General features: G+C 51.5%; 5 protein-coding genes across 5 annotated transcripts; 4 read left to right on the top strand and 1 right to left on the bottom strand.

The window, feature by feature from the left end:
• Positions 1-223: 223 nt before the first annotated feature.
• AYO21_00568 (hypothetical protein) lies at positions 224-1378 on the top strand (the record flags this gene model as incomplete). Its single annotated transcript, XM_022650558.1, has 4 exons — positions 224-330; positions 390-509; positions 610-867; positions 958-1378. The coding sequence occupies 4 exons, from the start codon at positions 224-226 to the stop codon at positions 1376-1378; spliced, it is 906 nt and encodes a 301-aa protein (XP_022517172.1).
• A 5724-nt stretch (positions 1379-7102) lies between these two features.
• AYO21_00567 (hypothetical protein) lies at positions 7103-8068 on the top strand (the record flags this gene model as incomplete). Its single annotated transcript, XM_022650557.1, has 1 exon — positions 7103-8068. One exon carries the CDS (start codon positions 7103-7105, stop codon positions 8066-8068), a length of 966 nt encoding a protein of 321 aa, XP_022517171.1.
• A 1214-nt stretch (positions 8069-9282) lies between these two features.
• AYO21_00566 (hypothetical protein) lies at positions 9283-10980 on the bottom strand (the record flags this gene model as incomplete). Its single annotated transcript, XM_022650556.1, has 1 exon — positions 9283-10980. One exon carries the CDS (start codon positions 10978-10980, stop codon positions 9283-9285), a length of 1698 nt encoding a protein of 565 aa, XP_022517170.1.
• A 949-nt stretch (positions 10981-11929) lies between these two features.
• AYO21_00565 (hypothetical protein) lies at positions 11930-12511 on the top strand (the record flags this gene model as incomplete). Its single annotated transcript, XM_022650555.1, has 2 exons — positions 11930-11981; positions 12033-12511. The coding sequence occupies 2 exons, from the start codon at positions 11930-11932 to the stop codon at positions 12509-12511; spliced, it is 531 nt and encodes a 176-aa protein (XP_022517169.1).
• Positions 12512-13033: 522 nt separating this feature from the next.
• On the top strand, positions 13034-14346 carry AYO21_00564 (hypothetical protein; the record flags this gene model as incomplete). The annotated part of the gene is made up of 3 exons (XM_022650554.1): positions 13034-13049; positions 13117-14165; positions 14248-14346. 3 exons carry the CDS (start codon positions 13034-13036, stop codon positions 14344-14346), a joined length of 1164 nt encoding a protein of 387 aa, XP_022517168.1.
• Between the last annotated feature and the right edge of the window lie 1494 nt (positions 14347-15840).

Here is a 15840-nt window from a genome sequence, read left to right as displayed (position 1 = left end):
ACAGCATCTGCCCAAGTTCAGGATCTCTCGGATCACGTCGTCACCCAGTAACCACAGAACCACAGATTTCACTTGCGGAGACCCCGGCGCTGACTGTGCCTGTTCCTCCATTTTTATTTCTTTTTACCAAATGTATTGTTAAGGTGTGTATATCCCTTTGTGGGCAGCGTACCGCGTTTTCCTGCTACGGTAATACTGGACTTTCCTTTGCTGAACGGAGACAATGGGGGTCGCTGTAGAAGACCACTCTGTCTCTTTGCTTGCCTGGGTAGACATCGACAAGATGTGGGGACTGGTCCAGTTACTCGTGGACTATCTTGCGCCCTTATTGTGAGTTGTTGCCGTACTGATTTGATATATGTTTGAACTGATTGATACCCGTGAAACAGTTTAGTCTTGTCGCCCATTACATCCTACGCCGATCAAATCGCGTCGATACATCGGAAAAAATCTTGCGATGGCTTCTCCCTCGATATCCCGCTCATTATGCTGGTTGCGTCGATTCTCAAGTACGCGCAACGCCTCTCCTGCCCCTCATGCGCCTGGGATCCAATCCAGGAATATGTAACTTTGAAAAGAAGGGGGTTGACAACGTTGCGCGTTAAATAGGGTTTTCTATTGGTTCGGAGCCTACTACGACAAATCGCTCCTCATCCAAGCTTCGCTCATGATAATTGTGCAACTCATCCTCCTAAAGGTCGCGCTAGACAACCGGGCACCAACTGGTGACAGCGAAAAAGGCGGAATACACCATACCCCATTTCATGGATATACCCACAACAGCCCGGGGAATAAAGGAGTCCTGTGGGATTTCTTGATGGAGGGAAGGAGACCATTTGGGTTTTGGCAATGGAATGCCACCAAGCCGTAAGCTCTAACCGTTCAAAATGCTCGGTTCCACGCTTCTCCTTTTGCTTTCCTTTGCGTGATATGCTGACAGCGGAGAATGGGAAACAGGTACTTTGTCTTCCTCCTGTACTTTACCATGAGCCTCCTCTTCATCCATATTTTCCTGCCTTTCCTATCCCGGACACCGTTTTACGTCACCTTTCTGGGCTACGTTGGGCTGGCGGTCGAAGCCATCCTTCCTATCCCTCAGATTCTCAAGAACCACCGCGCCCGGTCTTGCAAAGGGTTTCGCCTCTCAGTCATCATCAACTGGCTGGCGGGTGACGCGATGAAAATGAGTTATTTCTTTCTCAGCAAAGAGTTTGTGCCGTGGCCCTTCCGTCTCTGCGGCATCTTCCAGGCTTGTTGTGACTCGTATCTGGGGTTGCAATTTTTGATGTATGGACAGGGGCCAGCTGGTATGAAAGAGGAGGTTCCGATGGCGAGTGTAGGAGCCGGTTCTATGGGAAATACTGGATTCCCTGGGTGAACCGTTTGCCTGTGCAACGAGGATGAAATGGGAGCGTGCCGTAACGTTTTGGTCCGAATGCAAGCGATAACTAATAGAGTCATTACTCCTGGGAGCATGCTGAGGCGAGCATTCGATCTGCGATCTTGGGGATTTTTTGCCATCGTTCACGGAACTAAAACTACACCAGCGGCGTATTTAGAGTAACGGGGGAGTGAGAATAGGTGTGAATAACACCGAGATACATACATGCATACATGTTCCGCCCGTGCGGACTATGGTGGAACCAGATGACCAAACACCCTGCCACCCTGGCCGGCGGAGGCATCTTGCAGTAACTCCCACCGTGGTACATACCTTGATGACGTCGCCCGAACACGAAAACATGAGGGAGCGATGAGAAAATGATCAGACCACTGGTCCAGGGGGGCAACAGAGCCTCGTCAACACCGATCCACGGCGCTGCGAAGGGACTTTTGATAAGAGTGGGGAGGGGACAGGACGCTTTGGGAACCGCATGGCCAGGGTTTATGTACGTGTGTGTGTATTTCTCTGAGCCTCAACGTTCAGCCTCCTTTGCTTCGGCCTCGTCTAGACCAATCAGAGTCGGACAGTGGTGTCGGATTCTGGATCGTCGTGTCCCGCGCCCGAGTACTACTAGTACGAGTACTTTCAAGGTTACGGAGACTTGTGTCTAGATATGTACATATGTACATATGTATGTACCTACAGTACTCGGTAGATACATGTACATGTACAAGCACAGACACAGCAGTCGGGGCCAACTCCGCGGATCTGTCCTTGCCTTCTGATCGACATACTATAAGCTGATAAACCTAGCCAGCCAGACAACAGATAATCGACTCGGCTGCATCATGTTGATATCAGTGGCATCGCCTGTATGCCTAAGACAGCAAAGTAGAAAGCACTAAGGACAGAGTAGCACCTACATAGGTACTAAAGTTAACACAAACACCTTCACTACCTTTCGACGCGCTTTTGCTACTACCGGCTATTGAATATAGGGACCAGAAATAAACCCGATACGTGAAGATGTTGGGTGGCTTCGGGCATTGTTTTAGGTTCCACGTCGTCACCCGAATGGTGTGAGAGGTTCACCTGAAGTTACATCTATTTTCAGCTCACTCTCTCTCCCTCTCTTGCGCTAAGGGTAGGGGGCCGACTCTCAATCGCAAAGTGAAATAAAAAGGTTTCAATGCAAGGGACCCGGAAATAACAATGACAAGGTCCCACTACTCAAGTAGCAGCATCTCGCTTGATGGCAAAAAAGAGACTTCAAATGTTGTTTACGTAGTGATCCAAGCCTCTGGGCCTCTAGGCCTCTAGACCGCATGATTGTTTTGCCGGCCCAATTTTTTCTGATCCCCGCAGTTTGAATGTCACTCTCACACAAATTAAGCACCCAAGCCTCGTGTGGCTTGTCGCTTTCCCTGGCCTGCATTACGTGGTGTCACACCTTGTGCCTCCTTTGGTGCCTCTCTTTAACGAGCCTACAGGGCCATCCGAGCCGGATCTGCGTTCAAGCCACGCAAGCCAGTCTGGGGAACAGGTTTGCTAGGTCCAAATAGGTGGCGTGGCTCCAATTCCCTGTTTCCGGATCTCGCCATGGCTCCTGATTGGGTTGTATCTTATGATTGTCGCGAGACAGTAGACCACAGGGAAGGAAACCTGCAACCCGCAAGAGAGAAATGGTCGTAGGGAGAAGCATGTCATCCTCTTTTGACTTGTCGTTCAGGTGAGAATGTCTTGACCTTCAGCCTCTCACATATACAAAATACCTCAGGTTACAAGAGACATTCAGACCCGAGAAGAAGGGGTGGAAAAGAACAGAGGCCTACTTGTACAAAGTACACCATCTCTGCAGCTTTGGACAGTCAAAGCTTCAGTCACTGCCACACTGAAACCACCGCACCCAAGACCTCGCTTCGCATCACCACGTCTGACATATATCTTGTCTCTGTCCAGCTCACCCTGATCCTACCTCGTCTTGTCCGTCCACTCCAATAGATACCGACAGACGGTTGAGACAAAGCAAAGAATGCTCTGCCACATACGATACCACCGACGAACACACCAAAGACATGTCCGAACATTCATTTGGATGTTCTACAACCTAATCGTGCCTCCTCACTCACCTAGAATGTGACGGCAACCGCAAGAGAAGGGCATAAGCACCCAACATACCAGACCACTCGGTGTTCGATAGGCATTAGATCTCGAGATCATATTTCCCATCAACGGCAAATGCTCGAAATTAAGGAACGAGGATTCACTCAAGCAAGCACCTCCGCACTCCAAGGGGTAGCATTCAAGGGCAACTGGACAGCACCCGCTGATCCCGTTTTTCAAACGAGTTCCCTACCAGCAAGTGACAATCCCTGCGTCAGATATACAATCTGAGCTATAAACACTCAGATCCACCCGAGATTGAGAATCCCGTCATACTCTTTGTCATTCGAGGTTTCCGCTCTTCACGCTCACAACAAAGGCACCAAGGTGTCAGAGGAGGGTTGACTCTTGGTCCTCGTAATTGACTAATGCTCGGAGCCGCATAGATTCGGGTTTAAAATGGTCGAAACCTTGGCGAGGGTGCATAGCGGAATGAGGAGCGCGAGCCTCCTCTCTTGGAAGCCTTAATCATGCTTCTATTTCCAATGAGACAATGAATAAGTCAGTGTTGTTGAGGGCGACACAAAGGCAAAGGGGAGATTCGGATCAGCGCAAGACAAGAAAACAAGAACTATGGCTGTAGGCCACGTTGCTACCCACATGTAACAAGTACTTGTATGAGTCTACCTTGTAATAGGAAGTTCTTTGCTGGCCATAAACACGCTGGAACTCGTCGAGGTTCCCCGTCGGTTTCCGCGATACCGATGGGGACATTTCTCTTCTTGATCTTTCCCGCCTACGGAAGTCCGGCAGCTTCGCTAGGTGGTGTTCTGACACTTGTGACACCGTCTGGTTGTCACATGTCGGATCTCAGTAGATACGGAGCAACAGGTCTCTGAATGGACAGCAGGATTGAAAAGGTACATAGTGTCGATTGAATCGAAGATCTGCATGTTGTCTGGAGACTCTTTGAGGATCCCAACGGGATGACGTCGGTCTTCCATCTCACGATGCCAGTCCTCGCACGAGGTCGTGGTGAGGAGGAAGAGGCCCAGGAGCAAACGATAGGGGCGTTGCACCCCTCACAAATACTGCTCAGGCGGCGTGGTGGTCCCCGGCAAAACGTTACTCCAGGCGTGAAATTGAGAGTTCTTCGGAGCCAATAGAACCTATGTGCCTTCCCATCAGCCAAACCCCTCAGAAACCTACTGACAAGAACCCCTCGGCGGGCACTAAACAAGCAAGCAAGCCACGAACTGCCTATCTGGGCTTCACCAGTATCGCCTAATTAGTTCCTAGGTACCGCCATACCTAGTAATGTAACAACCTACTCCCTACACTCCCCCTCTGCCAAAGTGAACTTTTCTTGTCAAAGTTTGTTGCTTTTACCTCAACAGCTCTTGGTCCTTGTTCCTGATCGCTCACTCTCCGGCACACTTTCTTCCATCTGGCTTAGGCTAGCATTAGAAACTTCCATCTGCAATTCCCTCTCTCTTCTACCTGTTCCCTTGGGTCTGGCCATCGCCCACCATATCCACCCACCCACCCCCCGTGAGTCAGCGCTGATGTTAGGCGACATGCTCGCTCCTGCACCTCCCCTGCGCCCTTAGTTCAACTGCCATTTGAAGGGCTTGCGTGGTCCTTTCAGGCGGCGTCCACTCACGGTTTCATCTGGATTGGCTCCTCGCCGCACCGCAGTTGTCTGCACCACTCAAGACCACTGCAACATCTTATGCGGCCTTTTTTTGAGCCTTTCCTCGCCCTATGGTTCCTTGCACAGACCGCCACCTGGGCCCCATTCCTTTCCCTCACAGGGGCACTCTTCGATCTTGTCTCTCACATCCTCCTCCCCATGACGCAACAGATCTCGTCCTTCTCTCCCTGAAACTGAACCTCCCTCTCTCCCCGTCAGGCGATCCAATCGTACATCGTCACAGCCACCCCCGACCAATATCCGCGTTTTCAATCCTCCAGAAAGAAACGTCCCTATCCGAGCGTAAGCTTCCCACACTGATCAGCGACCCGTCGCCCCAAAAGCCCTGTGTCCGAACTATTGCCCGGACATCCATCCTTGAGCTGTGACCGATTCCACTCTTTCATTGTTGGACCTCGTGTATATACCAAGGCTCCTTTCTTGACCCAGGCTGAGTGACATAAGTGACGGAATAAACTTTCACACGGGTGTGCGGAAATTGTGTCGCATCGTCTGTTAAAAAACTACGGGGATACTGGTACACCGTCTGGCTACTTAGGTCGAGGCTCTATATCAATCATCAGGATCCCGGCTCATCAACCCACTTTCGCGTTTTCTATCTACCAAGCAAGGTCCTTTCCTTCTGACTTGCATCGGATATCAGTCACCGAGGCACTCATCAGTCGTACACTTGCAGCGCCACAATACCACTAGAATACTGACAACCCCGACAACATCAAGCCAGACAAGGACGTCGGATCACTTTCCGGCCCTCCGTTGTTAGTTGACCAACGTGTCAGGCTATCTTTTTCGACAGGAATTCAAGATCTTGTTCAGTCAACGTGATCCTGGAAGAAGTCCTGCGGACATATTGTCGCGCCAGTCTCCAGCTTGTGTTCCACGCCAATCCACCTGCCGCTCGGCGACGCACACACTTAGTCAGGCTTTGCCTTATTTACGAGGAACCGGCAGCCAGTCCTGCCATTCGCTGACACGGCTACGCAATTCGACTATTACGAAGGTTATTCACCTGACTCCGCATTGCTCCGACCTCACCCAACGGGCTTCTCTGTTTCTGGGATTACCATAATCAATCCCCAGTGCCGTAGGCCAGCAGTCCCCCAAATCCATCCCAGAAAGGCCTGACCCGACGTCTTGCACTTTGACATCGTCCTTTAAGACTGAGAAAAGCCCACGGCCTCGTCCACTCATCATCCATCAGGGCTTCGAAGGCTCTCTGTATTGAACAACCAACCTTTTCCACATCTATCCAACATGCCCACTCGGATAAGTGGTGCCTGCAACGGGTGCCGTACCAAAAAACAAAAGGTATGTAGTTATCACCACTCTAGGCTCAGGAGTCCTCTCAATGATTGAGATCCGGACCTGCCTCTTCTTCTACTGTAAAAAGGTAGCTTAAGATTTGGCGGATCATCAAGCTGAACATTAAAAGACGTATGCTGACAAGATTTGGGTAATAGTGCAGCGGTGATCGGTGAGTTCGACCTCTTTGTTCTTCAACCAGGTGGTGTCAAGAGGAAGGTCGACAGAAATCGAGGACGGGCTTTGCTTTTATACCCAACCATACCTTCCTACCCCAGAATCTCACCTCCAGTTGCTGTTCGCGGGGATTTCATTGCTTGCTAAATCGTTTTGGCACAATGATTTGAAGTCGGGGGTTAGCCCTGATACCACATCCACCAATTGTCCATCAGGGTGGTCACGTTGGTCAACTGAACAATGCCTTGGACATGGACGTACGACGGGGGAATTGGCTTTTTACTGATGTGTTTTACTTTGCAATGTCATGAAAGGATGCGACAAGGGCAATGTGACTGACTTTGTTTCTATTGACAGGTCCGGCTGCTCACAATGTCATGCTGCAGGCATACCATGTACATGGCCAGAACAAAGAAAAAGGTATGTCTGACCCAACTCAGGTGTGCCATCCGGCGCAGGGCTTCCCTCCTCTTCTTCCAGTCTACTGCATGGAACTAACACTGCCACTCAGAGGTCCTGCTAAGGGCTACATCGAAGGCCTTGAGCACCGCCTCCATGAAGCGGAATCGCTCCTTCTCGCCCTGCTACCCATCATCTCCACCGAACAACTAAAATGCGCCACCGATTCTCTCACTTCCACCCCCTCAACAACTAATCTCAATATGCTTGGTCTCAAAACCCGTGACTCGCCCTCCCCTGGTCCTCACACAATGAGAAGTAGTCCCCCGGTCTTGAATAAGAAGACTGGGATTGAATACTGGGAACAATTCCCTCTTGACAGCGTTGATAACATCCGCAAATGGCAAGAGGACTGCGCCTTACATTCCGGTTCCAATGTGCAAAGTCAGTCTTCTTTCCGCAACTCCATCGACGACGGCCATGCCCATAATCCCCTCCACTCCTTGAACGCAGCGAGTCATTCGCGCCCCGGATCGGTCGATCTCTCTCGTCACGGACATGGTCATGCTCAGTCAGGCGCTTTCCGGTCGATGAGCACAGATTCGTACCGCAGCGGCGCAAGCACCCCCGTGAATGTACCTCAACATTCGCTTTCACAACCAAATCTCCCTACAACCTCAAACGCCCAGCAACAACAAACAGGCCACAGCCAAACATCGACCCCCAATTGGCAATCTCTGTCCTCATTTTTATCCAACACCAGCTCGCCCAATAACAACACCTCAAGTCCCAATGTCAATGGTGTGGGAATCGGTGCCGAGGCTCTCTTGTTACAGAGCTTTGCGGACTCAAGCTGGGCACAGGCTCAGACCTTAAACAACGGTATGGGAATGAGCGGTATGGGGAACACCATGGCCGTGGAGAGCGGACCGATGGAGGTCGACACAGGGTTTTTCACGAATGATATGCAGAGAAGATTGTTTTGGTGATCTACTTCCATTCATACAGCAAACGGGCCGGCGCATTTGGGAGATTTTCAACGATTTGCACATTAGATGGAGATGAGGAACGGCGTTCAACGGCAGACGACAAACGTCATGAGTGGATGACTTGTTTTAATTTACTCAAAAGACCGTGAATCGGTTACAACGCCCCTTGGCTTGGCCGCGCCGAGCCATAATGGAGTGGAAGCCTCATGGTATTGAGGACGAGGAGATATGGTTGTTCAGGGGTCGGTCTCAGAATCTGGACCTGCCGCTCTGGCGGTCATGTACGGATGGGACTTGTGTGTTACGATCACAGTGTGCTTGCTTATCTTGTATTGTTACGACAACGATCGATACCCCCATTACAACGAGGAATTATCCAACAAAGCGAGCTTTTATGAAAAACATACCTTGTACTGTTGTACTAGTTGGCATTTATCTTTGACACGAGACTGTCCGCTGCATTCTCTCCACGAAGGATCCTCGTAGCTGTGAACTTGTCACGGGACAGCGCGTCACGACGTGTCGCGTGGAGAAGTACTGAGTACTTGTTAGGACGGGAGTCACGAAGTACCAAGCAAAAGTACAAGGTGATGGTGGGCAAGCAAGTGAGCAGGACCATGTATACTTCATATTTAGGTCTACCTCGATAGAGGCAGATCAAGCCAGCTACACGGTCTACACTTACGTGTACACGGTGCCGTGACCTCCCTCATCGTCAGTCCATTCCATCCATTCTCCTTGTGCCGCACAGACACTTCTTGTCTCGACCTAGCCCCTTTTGCCCTATTTCCTCTACCACCCTGTGGACGGGTGCTCTGATGACGCTCGCTCGGTGTCCTCCCGACTGTTCCCGGCCGACTGCTCGTTCCGTGAGGACGACAACGGCATGTTGCACATGCAGATCATAGGAGGGTAGGGTAGCTTTACAACGCTCTCTCATCTGTTGGAGATCGGCGTCAACGGGTTCCAGTTTTAGTTTAAAGATTCCGTCACTCTAGCTATTTTGATCAAGCTTGTCGGACGTGAGTGGTCGCGGACGAAGGTCCACCGCCGACATGTCCCTATTGCTTGACCAGGCCACGGAGACAACTTGGTGCTCTGACGTGCAGGGCGGGTATTGGCTCTAGAGACAGATGCCTGAGCGTATCTGAATCTGTCTTCCCGCATACACTTTGTGGGAAATCATACTCTGCAACCAGCAAGCAAGTGTCGGTTCAAGTAAATGAGCTCGCAATCTTGCTTCTGGCCCTGATCTTTGGGCCGTACAGGACCAGCACCCAAGGAACAAGAGTCAATGCGAGTCCGATGGCGCCCAAAAGGCTGCTTGCGGCCTGGAACCCCAGGTTCGTGAACAGCTGATTTGTTACCAGTGGAAAAGATCCGCCCAGGAGGTTTCGGCAAATTCCCGACGCCGCCAGGGCCGAGCTCGCGTACGTGTGATAGCAGTCGGCCGTGTAGTTGAAGGTGCCGAGGAAGATGCTGAAGATGCCCATCGTGGCAACGCTGATGGCGATGGTAGGGACGATCCAGTGGATGGACGAGTAACACGTCCACCCGAACCAGAATAGCCCGATTGGCATGAAGGCAGATTCGATGCACGTGAACATCAGCCTGCCCTCGGGACTGCCGTTGATCTTGACGGGATAGTGCTTGGCGGCCCATTTCTCCTGCCAGATGCTCAGGACCGTGGAGACAATGGCTCCAACGCACATGGCTGTGAATATCGCCCCAGTCTGTTCTAAGCTGAAGCCGTGGTTGACCTCAAACACCAGAGGGATCGACCCGAATTGCAGGTAGAGCACAGCCCAAGAGAACGAGATCCAGAGACTGAACCAGAACACCACGGGCTCAGTGACGAGCATGTTGAAAGGTCGGTAAAGGGAGACGGCGATCATCCTGGATATCGACATTCGGTCTTCGTCTGACCTCACTTTCCATCGGATCCGGCAACACCTCTTCGAGCCGCCCTTTTCCAGCTCCTTACCCTCAGCTTCCACTTCCATCCCCAAAGCTCCTGCGGCTTCCAGCTGCTCGTACCATTTGTTCAGCAGTTTCGCCTTGCGACTGAGGATGATGCCACCACGCGTTTCCTTGAAGAAGATGGTGACAAGACTGACCAGGGTACCACTAGTGATGACTTGGATCCAGAACACCCAACGCCACGACGTGCGTTGTGCAACGAACCCGGACACCAGAGGCCCAAGACCGGTGCCAAACAAGGTGGCTCCCGTGAAGAGGACCATAGGACCATTCCGGTCAGCTGTAACCCAGATATCTGCGAGAATACCTCCCACCATGGTAGAGAACGTGGATCCCCCAACACCGAGAAAGAACCGAGCCAGCAGCATCCCTGCGAAGGAGTCGGTCACCGCACACCCAATCTGACATATGACAAAGAGGATTCCAGTGAAGATGAAGACAGGTCTCCTTCCATTGATCTCCGAAAATGGTGCCAGTATCATAGGAGCAACCCCAAACCCAGCCGTGAAAATAGTGATGCCAGTCTTGTATGCCACGGCAGAGATCCCCCACTTTTCAGTCAGCTGTGCGGTTGGCGATGCATAAGAGCCGGCGGAATATGCGGCCGTGATGTTGACTGAGCAGGAGAGGTATGTCATGAGGTTCTTCCGCGTCAGTGACCAGGTAAATGGGTTGTCATAGTCACGCAGATTTGGACAGGGCGGAAGTTCATTCTTGGCCCCAGATGGTAGGACCGGGTTCAGCGGAATATCTGTTTCAAAGGTCAAGTATCGATGTTCAATGCCATCGGCGTCGGAGATTGGTGCATTTCTCGGGTCGTTTTGTAGAGATACATTCTGGGCCGCTACCTCGACAGCGCCGTCTACGGCGATAGGGTTCATGACATCTTCATGTGCAATTTCATCTTTTTGTAAGCCATGCTTGTTGAGCATAGCAGAGAACCGGTGGTTTGCAACCTAGAGCTATTGAAATATACTTTGGGGAGAGAGATGGAATACTCCTGGGCGTTGTTCCAGCGGCTTTAGCGGGGGGGAGATACACCTCTAATATGGTTTCTGGGCAACACAGCTTTCCTGGAGAGATCTGGGGATAAAGGGAGGGATCGACGCCGGCGTCAGGGGGCATAATCGATACCCTAACGAGCTCAGTCATTGATACCCTGTACATCTCCCCGCGGTGGCTCTCCGCAGCTCCGGGTACATTGCCGAGGTGCATTCCCCGGGGAGGAGAGACAGACTCCGGTCATGGCGGATGCTGTCTTGGGTGGATTCCATTGAGGGTCCTGCGCGTATATCCATTGTTATTTTTGATAAATTATCGAGGCGAGATTCAGAATGGTGCCGTGCATACAAGGCATTCCATGCATACCAGGCGTATAGTACGGCGTATAACGCGTCTGCTGATCGCGAAGCTGACGGCTACTGAGTCCGATCAGGGTCTTATCTTATCGATACATGTTGGTGCTCGTACGATGAACTGGAGCCAGCGTGTGGAGCATTACCAAGTATTGTCTGCTTCTTTCGCGCACAGATGAAGTGCAGAGGCGAGGGGCTGTCTGCTCCATTCTCTTCCACAGTTTCTTGAAAGGTACCAAAAGCGACGATTCATGCTGTCATTAATGAGTTTCGATCTGTGCCGCACAGGATCGTGTTTGAGCTTCTGGTGATGTAAACACTCCGGAAAACGTCATGATCTCATAACCACAAGCTTGATCATTTTGTCCGGGACTGTAAAAAGAGTGTGAGGCTTCGAAGATGTCTCGAGCTTCCCTTCCTCGATTTTCGTCTCTTGAAGATATTTTGGTATCAGAGCCTCGACTCGACATAATACTGCAGAGACTGTTAGAGGTACGCTACAGCCAACTAGAGCAATCCCTCCAAGATGGCTGCGTCTCCACAGACCTCAAGCAAGGAAATGATGAAGAATAAGAATGGTGCGCCTTCTTAGCTCCATTTCTTGTCAATTCACACTGACATGCTATCAGTCGCCGGTGGACAGCTGGCAATGCACTCGAGAGACCCTCCTACCGGCTTCTTTCGTGACGGATACTGCAGAACCGGACCTGAGGACAAGGGAAACCATTCGGTAGCAGCCACGGTGAACCAAGAGTTTCTGGACTTTACGAACTCGAGAGGCAATAACCTTGGCGATGCCGGCGTCAAAGACGGAATGAAATGGTGTCTCTGTGCACATCGGTGGAAGGAAGCATTTGATGCAGCGCAAAAGGGACAAATATCACAGTCGACGGTACCGCGAGTGCATCTTCATGCCTCGCACGAGAGCGCTCTAAACACCGTCAAGTATGCAGATTTGAGCAAGTATGCCATGGGGGGAGAGGCGCCGAAAGAGTCGACCAGAAACCGACAAGGTGCGCACAGTGATCCTGAGCAGCCGTCGCACGGGATCGCCCGCGAAACTACGGAGCTGAGTGGCAAGTCGCAGCCAGAGAGGGTTGGAGGATAGATTTGTACCGTATGTTGCTGGAGAGATGTATCGACGAGGGGAAATGGTGAAATCAAAAGGGATTGTTGATGGATGGTGGAATGTACCTCGTATTGCGTACCGTGTTATATTGGCGCGCAGCCGTCACATGTGGCGCCGTAACCGCAGGCCGAGGCCTTTGGAGAGATCCCGAAAATCCAAATGATCAAAGAATTGATTGCTCAAATCAACGCGATACTGTCCTCGTCAAACTTCGGCAGTCAGTCAGCTATGCGGCTGCCTTTGACATAGTATCTACCCATTTTACTTCCATTGTGCATACTTCTCCTGATGATCTATATTCACGACTGTATCGCCCGGCATCTTTTCTTCTCGTCCAAATTCATCTCAGCCCTCTCACGCGACTACGGAATTGCCCCCCTTCTCCGCATGCCATCTTCCGCGCCAGACATCTGAATGACATCCTCCCTTTGACATTGAATTAATCCTTATCGGCGCTGCTTTGTAAAGAGAGGCAAGCAGGCCTCGGGCGCAGTTGGCGCCATGTCGGACTCTGTGGGTATGTCTCAACTGCGTCTCTGATATCATGAGGGCACACGGCCAGAGTCTCACTTCCTCCCCTACAGACCGCGTCTTTGTCCATGCTCTCGCCACAGTCCGTCGTCTTCCTCGAACGGGCTCCTCCCGACCACCTCCTTCTGCCCGCCTACGTCTCTATGGCCTCTATAAACAGTCGATGGAGGGCGACGTCGAATCCATCCTTCCCCGTCCTACCTTGCCCTCTGTTTCGCCGGATCCAAATAACTCCAAGTCAAATAACGTTCACCGCTACGCATCTCGAGACCTACGTGTGCGAGAGGCCGAGGCCGAAATTGAGAAATGGGACGCATGGCATGCTTGTGCCGGCATGTCCCGCACCGAAGCGAAACGACGCTACATCAGTACACTAATAGAGACCATGAAGGAATATGCCTCGGGCACGCAGGAGTCCCGTGAGCTGGTGGCGGAACTGGAATTTGTTTGGAACCAGATCAAAAGCCAAAGTGGGAGCTCAGAGGATGAAGACGCAGAGTCGCCGACAAGACGACTGGAGCGGGCTGGGCTGGGGCAAACAACGAGCTTTGGAAGCCTACCTCCCGGTCAAAGTACGCGAAGAGAAGGCGAAAGCTTGAGCAGGTTAAATTCCGACCCCAGTCGACTACGAGTCCTATCACCGGTGTCACAAGGAGGGAGCGATGATATTGTGGAGAGCGAAGAGGTGGACCCCGTAACCCATGCAGTGATCGGCCCTTTGTCCGCTTCACGGCAAGCGACTTCTGATCCTGACTGGCGAAGTCGCATTGAATCTCACCTAAAACACCTCTCGACCGAGGTAGCTGCATTACGAGAACAACTGTCCGCAAACCACTTACTGTCCTCTTCCTCTTTCTCTCCCGAGGAGACCTCCAGGCGGAGAAGAATATTCTATCGAATATCAACGTGGGTCAAATGGCTGGCCTGGGCACTCGTGCGGCAAATCATGATTGATGCAAGTCTGGTATTCCTCTTCGTCATGTGGGCGAGGTGGAAGGGATACAAAGATCGACGGGTGGAAGACTGGGTCAGGCGGCGCTGGAAGGATGTTACAACAGTGCTTGCCGATATGAATGGGTGGTTGAAAGGTTTCATCTCGTCGGTACGGATCCCTGGGGTGCGGAACCTCTCCTGAAACGCGTCCAGTCCGATTCAAAGCAGTGATTCTGACTGCTTTCTGCCAGGAATATCTGCGGATTTTTGGTGGTCTCTTCCTGGCACGGTACAGGACGGAAATTGCCGATCAGTTCGGCGCACCCGCAGTGCTGAGGGATGAGACATAAACACAGAAGACATGAGACAGGGCTCGCAATGAGCTGATCGGTCTTCAGGCCGACCCGAGTTTGGATATGCTGACTCTTGGAATCGCAATTATGGATATGTGGATGCTGCTCGAGCATTTAAAAAGCAAGCGCTGACCTATTGCGCGATGTAGCTTGTTTCATTTACAAGTTCCACAAACCGATCACACCAACAACTCTGAAAAATCCGGGGATATATATGTGCAGGGGCCATCGTACCAACAAGCTGAAATGGGTGTTTTAAGGGATTCACGACCCGAAAAGGGAGGTCCGGACGTATCTGACATGGACGACGATCATGGCACATTGTTTGTGACATTTATGCCCTTTGAGGGCGGGAAAAACGGTTTCTTTAGAGGCTAGAGCAATGGCGAAAATCAAAAAGATTGGTGGGGGAGTGCTCGAAAGAAAAGACGATGTTCCAGACACAGAAGGCTACGTGTGGTGTTATTCTCGGTCCTCATCTTTTAATGATTTTGCTTGCCAGTTCACCTTGTTCAGCCGTTCCGAGTTGAATGTCTCGCAGTGTCGTGATGGTTGATTACCCCGGGTCCAACACTCGTCAAACTGTGGCACGTCTCGGCAGGATCCGCTGCGGATCGGACGAGGCCCTGAACATGCTTGCCTCGTACATCATTGTGTGATTGTCCTTCTTCAGCCTCGTTATCTTCTGCGTCTTTCATCTTCAGAAGAGCCCGGACATCCTGTTCTGCGTCCGTGTAGTTGGTGTACTGCGACAGAAGAGAGCATCATGTGTACTGCTCCTCCCCCTGTACGAGGTGCTGATCCATGTTTTGCCCTCCCCTCTTCCCAGCTCATATCAAAAGTGATGAAGACCGCGCCGTGCCGCGTGTCAGGATCTTTGGAAGAGAAAATTGAAACTTGTCAACACTTGCTGGAGCGGTGAATGCCTATTGTGCGGGGAGAGATCAAGGACGACGTCGTCGACCTCGATCGATAGAAGTGTTATCCGCAGACCAAGAATGCAGGCTTGAGCATGGACATAAACCCCCCCCCCCCCCCCCCCCCTGTGAGCCAGCCTTGTCAGAAATGCCAAACGTCAGTCACCCAACTAACGGATGACAGACTACCAACAAAAGTATAACCTCACACCGACAGAAGCTGCTCCCTCTCAAGACTGGCAGACAAGCAAGAGGATGGAGGAACTGATAGATATCCAGCGAGTCGGCCTCCAGCGCCAGTACTTCTGCATAGGTTGGTAACTGAGAACAATCGGGTCAATTTCAAGGCGATAGATACTATTTTTCAGATTCGAGGCCCGAACTTCAGCACAGTACCAGTCACTCGAGATGCCAGAGCGGACGGCCTCGTGGAATCTTCAAGCAGTATGAAGCTCGAGGGCATGGTACGAGCGGAGGGCGCGACACGTATCACGATAGTTTGAATGCTGGGACGGTAGAATTGATGGGTGGCGAGGCATGTCGAATCAAGTGGATCACAGTCTCAGGAGAAGTG

This window comes from Fonsecaea monophora (assembly GCF_001642475.1).
Source record: "Fonsecaea monophora strain CBS 269.37 chromosome Unknown Scaff2, whole genome shotgun sequence".
In the NCBI taxonomy this organism is placed as follows: Eukaryota; Fungi; Ascomycota; class Eurotiomycetes; order Chaetothyriales; family Herpotrichiellaceae; genus Fonsecaea; species Fonsecaea monophora.
This window is presented reverse-complemented; position numbering and strand designations above follow the sequence as displayed.